Source organism: Xyrauchen texanus, chromosome 2, assembly GCF_025860055.1.
Source record: "Xyrauchen texanus isolate HMW12.3.18 chromosome 2, RBS_HiC_50CHRs, whole genome shotgun sequence".
Classification (NCBI taxonomy): Eukaryota; Metazoa; Chordata; class Actinopteri; order Cypriniformes; family Catostomidae; genus Xyrauchen; species Xyrauchen texanus.
Genome location: NC_068277.1, coordinates 3132989 through 3144533, shown reverse-complemented (window position 1 = coordinate 3144533; position 11545 = coordinate 3132989). Strand labels below are relative to the sequence as shown.

At 40.1% G+C, this 11545-nt stretch overlaps 2 protein-coding genes across 2 annotated transcripts; both read left to right on the top strand.

Moving 5' to 3' along the window:
- Positions 1–6807: 6807 nt before the first annotated feature.
- On the top strand, positions 6808–7845 carry LOC127617943 (histone H1-like). Its single transcript, XM_052090127.1, has one exon. It carries the CDS (start codon positions 7080–7082, stop codon positions 7659–7661), a length of 582 nt encoding a protein of 193 aa, XP_051946087.1. The 5' UTR covers positions 6808–7079; the 3' UTR covers positions 7662–7845.
- A 3240-nt stretch (positions 7846–11085) lies between these two features.
- On the top strand, positions 11086–11493 carry LOC127617531 (histone H2A-like). Its single transcript, XM_052089494.1, has one exon. The coding sequence runs from the start codon at positions 11086–11088 to the stop codon at positions 11467–11469; it is 384 nt and encodes a 127-aa protein (XP_051945454.1). The 3' UTR covers positions 11470–11493.
- The last annotated feature ends 52 nt before the right edge of the window (positions 11494–11545 follow it).

The window sequence follows — 11545 nt, the reverse complement described above, 5'->3', positions numbered from 1 at the left end:
CAACTAAAATAAATACAACTAAATCATTGGACTTGTCTGTGGAAAAAAATAATAATAATAATGTGAATTTAGGTTCTCTTGTAAGCGTGACTGCCGGGCTAGGAAGAGGCTGACGGCCTCCTCCTTAGGAACCTGTTCGAAGGATTTAGCGATGGGGGCGGGTGCATCGGAGGACAAATTAAGCTAACCTCTCGAAGAGCTGCAGGTGAATGGGTGTAGCTTTCCTGAAGGGCCTTCATCAATGATGTTGCATAACCTGCAGATATAATAATAATAATACTGAATAAAGATCATTGCCACTGATCACAGATGTCTCGTGAGCCATCTCAAAATATGATAGAACTGCATGACACTGCTTACCATATGAGGCTGCCTCTTTGATGGGACGCACCACATGGGCACCTTTTCTGAAGCCGGATACCGCACACAGTACTTCTCCGTCCCATCACTTTTCTGTGCTGTCTCGCGGTTGGCATTGTGATTGTAATGCAGCGCCGCTAAGAGAAGCCTACAAAATAACACATTTGAGATTTTTTTTACTACAATAGGCATGATAATAGGTACTATTATTACTATAAAAGGCATAATAATTGGCTGTATTATTCCTTGGATAGCACTGACCTGCTATACATCCCAACGTATGAAAACCCTGTGTGCTTGGGTGCGAAGTGCAAGATGAGGGAGTGGTAAGCCTCAAGGGAGAATGTCCGATGCTGTGGAGACAGCTGTCGAACATCTTTCAGTAAGGCAGTCCTCGTGATTATGTTCTCCAACTTTACTGCTGCCAATGAGCCTGCAAAGACCAAGACAGGGAGGCAGACAGACACACAGATGGAAAACGTATAAATAGACAAGATAGATTCAGACAAAAAGTCTTTTTTAATGGAAACACATGAAATGGTCCTGCATATGAATTATAGCAAACATAAACAGTAAACAGAATGTTATGAGATTGCCAGGGAATGAAAAAATAATTTAATCATCATAGGTCACATGTCAAAGCACTCAGACAGCAAATACAACAAAACTGTAGAGCGTACATAATACCACATGCTGTGTGTACTGTACCTGGGTCCAGCCACTCTTTGTTGCGCTGATCCCCGTCTAGAGGGCCATGGGCACAACTGGAGAAAGCAGGGGTGTCATGGTCATGGATGTCCTGGATGTGGTTGACTAAACTTTTCCATTTATCCTCCATGACTGCTGGGTTGCCGTCTGGGGTTGAGGCTGCAGTCCAATAGAGGTGATTCACTATAGCAGGCCTCCACAGCTGTAGTTGGTCACACTCTTTTGAAGCTGCATCCAATGCCTTCCCCAGACCTGTTTTAGAACAAATGGTATTAATTGATATGCACTAACAAAAACTGCTTCAAGGTTCCAACAATGGATACATACTTTTGGCAATGTGCCACACATCAAAATAATGCCGTGTCCCTTCAGGGCTCAGCTCCTCTCTCACCCATTTGGCAACCTAAGGAGAAATAAACAAACTTTTGTGGATGATTGACCTGTGTGGCCCTCCGTGTATCAGCAAACCACAAACATCCAGCTTCAGTGCAATTCAGATGTTTACATTCTATACTGCATTTTTATTGTAAATACCTGGCGATGACGGTCCGTGATCAGCGTTGCTAAATGCTGGTCCTTTCCCTCAGCAGGCCAACACTGCGCTTGAGCCCTTCAAGCTCACACCATGAGCTGTTGGGGACCTCTGAGCTCTGCAACATGACATAACAGTGTAAGTGTAAAATGCTGGTGTTGTTGAAGGAGGCGTGAATGAACCGACGCGTTGCTGGTCCAAGCATTACGATACACTGTACTCTAGTTAGGCAATACACAAAGCTCTAAGCATCGTTGTACTAGTGGAAAGATGTTATATTAATATACAATCAGTTTACTAAATTGCAGAGTTCATTTCTTTGTCTAATAACATCAGGTTTACCTGAACAAGCTGAACATCCACCACCTTGTTCACTCTGTCCTCGATCAGAGAGTAGGATCCATACTTCAGCGCAGTGCCCAGGAGAATCTGACCTGGAATTAATTACAAATTTGAATTAGGTTTCAAGTTTTTAATAACCAAGGTCTGTAAAGACAATCCACCATGTCATCTGCAAATGCCAACTAAAGCCACCCTACATGATAACAAATAAAAAAATCAAAATGTGCAACTGGTCTATGAGCTCTCACACTGGTTTACCTGCAGTCACCAGCAAGAAATAGCCCGCCATCCATTGCCCGTAGGTCACTAAAATTCTTCGCTTGATCGTTTTGCCAGGCCTGAACGATTACAGGGATGGTGTAGCGGCGCTGATGGCGAAAGTAACTGCTCGCACTGATGCACTGCAGACCAAACAGAGTCAACATTCTTAATGTCTGGGTGGCCAAACATCCAGTGAAATGAATGGCCCCGCTTAACAGGAGGTTGCAGGTCGGCATGTTCCTGTGGAGCATTGGCTGGTTTTGCCAGAAACGGTGGTAGCCACATGATGCACAGACCTAGATATGTAAAAAAAAAAAAAAAGAAGAAGAAGAAAAAAAAAGTGTAATCAACAGTATATCAGGATTCAATATAGATTAGGTACTGTACATTACTGGTCAAAGGTTTCATGTTTTCAATGAAACACACATGACCAATACAGTATAACACTCAAATATGATGCCATCACAAACCAATAGACTAAAGCCAGCCTGGTACATACATTGTAAATTAAATTAACTGGCAAGACAGTCAGAGCTATCAGATTGTAATTAGATATTCTGATTTTCTAATCAGATGGCCTGCTGCGTAAACAAAACCGTACCTGCTTGATCTTAAGAAAAGTTCCTTCCTGCTGCATGATGCTACTAACTGACCTCTCACAACAGGCCGGACAGATGACAAAAAGGCCCATCAGCTCCTCTTGGCAAACAATGAATTTGTCAATGCCACTACAAGAACAAAAAAATTGTTGTTGGGGGGGCATTCAAACTACCAAAGCTACAGTACACAAAATGAGCATTCAAAATGGTCTATGTTGGTTTTAAACTATCTCACTTGTGATGGGGCTCACACATGTAAGGTGGCTCCTCATCAAACAAGTCTTCCTCATGCATCGGCTCTTCAGGCACCCACGATAAGTCACTGATGACAGAGGCATTATCATCATCTTCATCTGTCTGTTCAGGACTAGCAAGGGGAGTGGAGGTTTGTGTGCCGAATGATGTCTGTGTGCCCACGCTGACCATCTTGGGCTTCAGGTTAACCTGCACAGCTGTGGAGAGGCAGTAAACATACCCAAACATGAGACAATCATGGCAAATCTAAACTGGTTTTTTGGTGTAGGCTATGTATTAATTTAATCAATGTGTATGGAAATGTTCTGATTGCATAGATACTGGCAATGTTTTAGAGACTATATCTAATAACTACCCCTTAAAATACCCAAGTTTTACCGTGAGACCATCGGGGGGGGGCTTCAAAGAACACTGTGTCCCAGCGTCAGAAGTGGAGGAGGGCAAGGGCTGATCCCCAGTATCGACACTCTCCACAGTGTCTACACTGTCCACAGTCTCCTGCTGTGAGGCGTCTGTCAACATCTTGCGAAAACAAATATGAAAAAGGGTCAGCAAAATGCAAATGAGTGTAGTGGTGAAATAAGAGGTGGGTATACTATGAATACTTAGAACAGTGATTCGCAAGCACATTGGGTGTACAAGCACATTGCAGGAGTACATGGAAACATTTAATCATTTATTTTCAACTTGGAAGTACTGAGAATTATTTACTTATCATCTTTGAAATTCCAAGAAGATAAGTAAATATTCCCAGTCATTTCATAAGTCCATCAATAAAATGGGACGTGTGTGCTACAACTAACGTTAGTTTCCCAGTGGAAACAATAACCTGTGGCACAGCCATAAAGCTTTCATGATGATATGGACTTTTACTTCAGGGCAATTTTGTTATTATTCTAATTTTTATTCGTGAATCACGAAATATGCTCTTCTAATATCAGAGTGATCGTGCTTGTAAGTTAGTGGAGGCTGTGTCAAAGGGAACACGGTATACAAAATACACACAGAGCTAGCTAACACGCAGCTTGTAAACATTAACGTTAGCATGATGCTTACCGTGGCAATTTCTCGCTTGCGGCAGACGGTGTCTCTCGACCTCGGGACGGGGCAAGCAGAGAGGTTTGCGTTCACAGACGGCACGGTGGTAGGAAGTAATTTAGCACTCCTCTCACTCTTTAATCCAAGTGAGACCATTTTAGCATCCCCTGAGTGGTAATCCTCCTCTTTGAAATGCGCGCTGCATATTCTCGAGTAGGTGGTGACAGAGCTAGCTGAAAAATCTGCCCGCCTAATCTTCACAAACTGCACCCAGCTTCGGAAGATCCCTTTGTCCTTGGGGAAGGAATGGACCCTATGTCCAGTTTTGCTGGAGTTCTTGCACCCGCCACAAACACAGTAATAAACCATTTTGACTAACGTTATTTATGATCTACTCTTTATCTATCTCTAAGCTATCTGTTATGCTATGCTATCTCTCACTATCTATGCTATGCTATTCTATCTATCTATCTATCTATCTATCTATCTATCTATCTATCTACTTACTTATAAATCTGTCACTGTCACTCTTTCACTAGTTAGCTACTCCTCGTCTCACTCTCCCTCAATTGTAAGGCGGGCCGCGGGCTTTCTTCTGTCGTCTAACAGTCAGCGAGTACCTCATGTGACGTCATGGAATGCATTGCGGGAGAAATAAGAATAATCGCTAAGCTGTAGCTAAAAGCTAACATATCACCTACTTTTCCGTATTATATTTCTTTTTTGTAGTACCCTACAACATCAAATACAATGGATAACTGTTTAAATGTTTATTACCAACTAGAAAATTGCCAAAAAAAAAAAAAAACCTGCACCATGGGCTTTAAGAGCCACCCAATTTAACTATAAGAGAGTGATTATATCTTACATGTGAAAACGACCGAAAGATATGCAATATATAAAAATAAACAAGGCAACGAGATGTGTACTAACACATGGTCAAGTGTTTTAAATCTATTTTAAATCTTTTGAGTGACACATTTGAGTGATACTGACCTTTGAGCTCTGAACACTGCTGTAAATGATTGCTGGTTAAATACTTTATCGTGAATGAATTTTTCTTAAACAGTGAAAGTAAAATGCAAAATTTGTGTTGAATTTACTGACATTTTTACTGTCAATTCTTCTGGTTCGTGTTGTAAATTTGATTAATACTCATTGACCTGAAACTTATTCTCATTTAAAATGATAGAAATGTAATGAGTGAATCTGATCTTTGGCACGTCTGCGCTGTGAACTATGAGAAGGACAAATACGTGACGTGCTTGAGGCTCCTCCTTTAGTTCTGGGTTTCTACTAGGTCCTGTAGACAACTTTAAACGTCCTCCTCATCCGTTTTATTCCTCACATCTGTTTGAAATTTAATATTTGTTATCATGTCTGGAAGAGGTAAAGGCGGTAAAGGACTCGGGAAAGGAGGCGCCAAGCGTCATCGCAAAGTGTTGCGTGATAACATCCAGGGAATCACCAAACCCGCAATCCGTCGTCTCGCTCGCCGTGGCGGTGTCAAGCGTATCTCCGGTCTGATCTACGAGGAGACTCGCGGTGTGTTGAAGGTGTTTCTGGAGAACGTTATCCGTGATGCCGTCACCTACACTGAACACGCCAAGAGAAAGACCGTCACTGCCATGGACGTTGTGTACGCGCTGAAACGACAGGGACGAACTCTGTACGGATTCGGAGGATAAACGACTTTATTCAGGAGAAATCAGACCAACCCAACGGCTCTTTTAAGAGCCACCCACAATCTCACACAAAGAGTTGATGACTACTGATGTTTAATTTTATTTTGTGAGGAAGGTTTTTTTCTGCTAGTTTGTGTATTTAGAAAAAGACAAAAGCATCTTTTACCCCAACATGTTACTCAAACGTGGTTACGCTTTTTATATATTTTTTTTTTTTTTTCTGATATTGTTTGTAATTAAGTGTGTCCGTGATGATACAGTCCAGTTTGATTTGCAACATATAAATGTATCTTTTCACCAAAACGAATCAAGAGATGAAAAAAAGTAGATCATAACACAAAATGCAGGACCGTTTAATTATAGAAAATGATCAATCTAAAGGGTGGATGGATTTACCTGAAATTAGTCGTGGACTGAGCAAATAAATACGTAAATAATGTGATAAACACAATGAAACATTTTCAAACATTTTGTGTATACAGTAAGTGTTTAAATTTTCATTTATTCATTTAGCAACTTGCAAACGTACTTACAAAAAGTGACTTACAACGTTTTTCTTTTTAAGAATATGAAGTTAGTGTGTTAGTAGGAATGTGTTCGGTGTTCACAAAAATGATGTCTTTAGCTGTTAAAAGAGGTTTTAGGCAGGTGATTACACCAGCGGGGAACATTGAACCATTATACAACAATAAGACAACATAACCACTCAATCACCTCATCATGTTTATGGAGATAGACTGCTGATCCATTGTGGTCTTTACATGTGGTTTCAAATCCAGTCTCTGATTTGGTGTGTTTCAAGATGCCCAAAACAACTACTGTATGAAACAGTCCACAAGTCCCTCAGTTATGATCAATTCATTAAAGTTATTGTCAAAGTGTTTGTTGAATACTCAGAGGACACGTTCAACTTTTATTAAACGTGTTTACATAAAAATAACAACAAATTCACTCGCAGCTTTTTCCGGTGACTGATGCTCGCCGTGGATTTGATGTGATTGCGCTAAACTAAACGTTTCCACGTCGCGTGTTTTTGTCTTCAAATAAAGCACAGTAGTCCTGCTCAGTGTTCACAATGTTTTTACTCCATCAAACTATTGAATCACTCCAGTTTTGCTCTAAATGTGAGAGGAGAAAACACAAGCGCGAGCGGCTCTCGGAGACACACCAGCACTGAGTCGAGCGGGTTGAGTCTATATGGTTCTCATGTGTGTTTCAAGAGCGCAGCGCCGCTCAGCAGCTGTTCATTACTGAACTCAGACAGTGTTTGTGTGTGAGGTTACAGATCCGATCAGAGAGATGGCAGAAACCGCTCCAGCTGTCAAAGCGCCCAAGAAGAAACCTGCAGCTAAACCCAAGAAAACGGGCCCAAGCGTCGGTGATCTCATCGTCAAAGCTGTGTCCGCATCCAAGGAGAGGAGCGGCGTGTCTCTCGCCGCCCTGAAGAAAGCTCTCGCCGCCGGTGGATACGATGTGGAGAAGAAGAACTCCCGCGTCAAACTCGCCATCAAGAGTCTGGTGACTAAAGGGACTCTGATCCAGACCAAAGGAACCGGCGCCTCCGGCTCATTCAAGATCAACAAGAATCAAGCCGAGAGCAAGAAGAAACCCGTCAAGAAAGCCGCTCCTAAAGTCAAGAAACCCGCTGCTGCCAAGAAGCCCAAGAGTGCCGCGACAAAGAAACCCGCCGCTAAGAAATCCCCCAAGAAGGTGAAGAAACCCGCAGCCGCTAAGAAAGCACCGAAGAGCCCCAAGAAGGCAAAGAAGTCAGCAGCCCCCAAGAAAACAGCCAAGAGTCCCAAAAAGACCAAAGCTGCCAAACCCAAAACGGCAAAGCCTAAAGCAGCCAAACCTAAAAAGGCAGCACCCAAAAAGAAGTAAACAGACTCATTACAGAGTTTCTGCCCCAAAACGGCTCTTTTAAGAGCCACACACTGATTCATATAAAAGAGCAAATCTTTGTTTTTCATCAATATTATCCTGCATTGTTGTCCTGAGGATAGTCCATCACTTCTCTGTTTATATTTATATTATACTAAAAACAGAAGTTTAAAATTAAGTGTGATTAATTGACAATATTTTATTCAAATAATTCAGTTATGATGAATCGATTATGCCTTTTAAGTCTTTATACCAATGAAGTATAACTAACATATACTTACATCTGTGTCCTTCATATCACATATTATATTATTGTTGAACTTTCTAATATTAATCAACAAATTATCTCTCAATATTACACTAAATTTGTTACATTTGCACTAAATGTATCAGAATAATAATTATAATAATAATCATTTCTAGACTCCCGACTAAACAAATTCAGTTCAATTCTCTGTCCGTTTTTTCTTCATCTTTTTTTCATCGTGTTTCTTAATTTCTTTATAAAATAATAATTTAATTGTTTAAACTTGAAAGACATTTGTATACAAAACTCATGGGCTTTTTTCCCTCAAACTCTACTTCAGTTTCATTTAATACAAATGTATAATAATAATAATTATACAGCAGTTGTTTTTGTCCTTTACATTCTTCTTCTTTTATTTTAATGGTGGGCTTGTATCATGAGCACATGCCGTTCAGTTTAATGCATCATTTTATTTGCCTTTCTCTTAATCCCTTAAATAAAGTATAGATCCATCATGACCCAGGGGTCAGCTGGTGCTGTGTGTTCAGCTCCTCCAGCTTCCACACTGAGTCCCTCTGGATCCAGACTGATGCATTTCATTACAAATCTGTTCTTTGATGTATTTAAATTCAATCACTCAAACCTGTACTAACTCTAATATCCTCTTCATTTTTAAAGCCTTCTTCACTAACTCCCTTTATGTGCTGGTACCCAACAGAATCCGACTCTCCCTCCTTTCCTTTGAATACGATACACGAGCATGATACTTCATTTATAAAATCTTCTCTGGATGATCTTCGTGTAGCTAATGATGTTAATACTGACGCTGAACCAGAACATATAACTACTCTGTCAGGTCTTGTTTCCACTACCCAAGTTAAACCTATTATGATGGCGGTATCTCTATAGAAGATAAATTAGCTGTTAATCTTTTTGACAACACTTACTACTGGAATATACACTCCTATTCCTGTAATGCTGTGGTTGGATATTTTGATCCATCTGTATAAAAATCTTCCCTAAACATGTTTTTTACATTAGATGTTATCATGCCCATTTCCACCCAATCCTTCATCTTTTCTAATATCTCAGATCAACCTCAGGAAAAGTCCATCACCTCTCCCCATACAGGAGACATATTACACTCAGTCTCTGCAGTCAGGTCTTTTCTGTTAAGGGGCTTATGCTCCATCCAAATCCCCTTTCTTGTTGTTTACATATTCCCAACAGTTAATTAATACCTCATGTAATTTCCAACATAACTCTTCATATATTTGCAGTATATCAGTGATCATTTTCCTCTATGCAAATTCAGTGGCATTTCATTTGCCTCAACCAGTAGAGCATTAATTTGTGTTGATTTTACTGCTCCTAAAGCGTATCCTAAGAGCTCTACACTGTATTTATCCAGTCGCTTTAATAATGTTATTGATGCGGTACAATATATCAATCATATATCTAATCATATCTTGATATATCATGGAGAATCCTATTCTTTCTGCTCCCCACTCTTTGCCAGCTAATGCCCTCATCACATTTAAGGACTTTCTACATTTATTATCCATTTCATCTGTTTTTTCCATGTCTGTTATGAAACCAGACACCTTGACGTTTTAATGTTTTCCCTCGTTCCAAAGCTTTATCCTATAATATTAATCCATAATATTCTGGGATTTCTCTTTTGCGAGTATTGAACATCTTGTTGACATTTTAAATCTGCAGTCTATAGTCTACTGTTCACAACAATATATCCCCAGTTTTAGCATCTCTTCATTGGCTTCAGTCAAATTTAGGATTCAATTTAAGATTTTATTATTTACTTTTAAGGGTTTGCTTGGCTCCTCCCTATATTACGGATCTCCTTCAGCAACACACTTCTAGACTACTAAGGTCTTCGCAGAGTTTATTTTAACAATCCTCAAGTCCCGTCTTAAGTCAAAGGGAGGTCGGTCCTTTTCAGTGTTATAGCCTTCCACTACATATCAGGTCTTGTACATCAGTTGATGTTTTTAAATCTTATTTGAAGTCTCACCTTTTTTCACTTGCATTTAACTGTGCTTAATGTGGGTTGCTTATTTTATGTGTTTTTATATTTTCTATATTATGTATTTATATGGTCTGTTTATGCTATAATGTGAAGCACTTTGGTCAACATGTGTTGTTTTAAATGTGCTATAGAAATAAAATTGATTGATTGATTGATTTATTAATACTCTTCAAACTTTTTAATGGCTGCCTGCATGCAAGAGATGACCTGCGAGATGTTTCGACCCCTCTTCCATATGGTGCCATCATCTGCACATAATGCACATCCCATACCAGGGCCTACATTAATCATAACATTAAAAAGTAGAGGACTGATTACACTTCCCTGTGGTATACCATTTACTGCATTAAATACAGATGACTGACTTGAACCCACCTTAACTACAAATGTTCTTTCAAATAAAAATTGTAACAACCAATTATACATTTTACCTGCTATTCCCATTTTATCAGCTTGTATTAGCAATCCTTCTCTCCATACTGTATCATATGCCTTTTTAATATAAAAATACACCACAGCCATGATTTCTTTCATACTCGTTGTTTTTTCTATATCAATACATATTTTAACTAAAGCATCTATTGTCGATCATCAACTCCTGAACCTACATTGCTATTTACTATATTTTTTCCCATTAATTTACATTGTTTTGAGGTTAACGCTATTGGACAATAAATTCCAGGTAAATTTGGATCTTTGCCTGGCTTTACAATCAGTATTACTACTCCCTGTTTCCATGTTTTGGGAATTACTTCTTCTTTCCAGATCTTATTATACAATTTAAGTGTCAAATGTAATGCCTTATCTGATAAATGCTTGAACATTATATAACTTAAATTATCCTGTCCGGGTGCAATATTATCACAGCTTTGCAATTAAACTCTCAAGTCTGTAAATGTCTTTTACAATCTTTTTAATACTTTTAAAAGAGTTGAATCTCACTCTTGAACACATTCATCGTCAGAGAGAGGGGGCGTGGTTTGGAGTTTGGAGGGAAGAGCAGTGATTGGTTAGAATGTTTTCCAGACTCTAGCCAATAGGAGTCTGACACACTCTTATAAATACTGTAATCGGGAACTCGACTACCCAGTATTTCTCTGTAATATTACACTATTTACTACAGATTGAAAATGAGCGGAAGAGGTAAAACCGGAGGCAAAGCGCGAGCAAAGGCTAAAACTCGTTCCTCCAGGGCAGGACTGCAGTTCCCCGTCGGTCGTGTTCACAGGCTGCTCCGCAAAGGAAACTACGCACAGCGCGTTGGTGCCGGTGCTCCTGTTTATCTGGCCGCTGTGCTCGAGTATCTCACCGCTGAAATCCTGGAGTTGGCTGGAAACGCCGCTCGGGACAACAAGAAGACTCGTATCATTCCCCGTCACCTGCAGCTGGCAGTGCGGAACGACGAGGAGTTGAACAAACTCTTGGGTGGAGTGACCATCGCTCAGGGTGGTGTGCTGCCCAACATCCAGGCTGTGCTGCTGCCCAAGAAGACCGAGAAACCCGCCAAGAAGTAAACGGACTAAAGTCTGATTCACTGAAACACAAAGGCTCTTTTAAGAGCCGCCCAATTTAACTATAAGAGAGTGATGA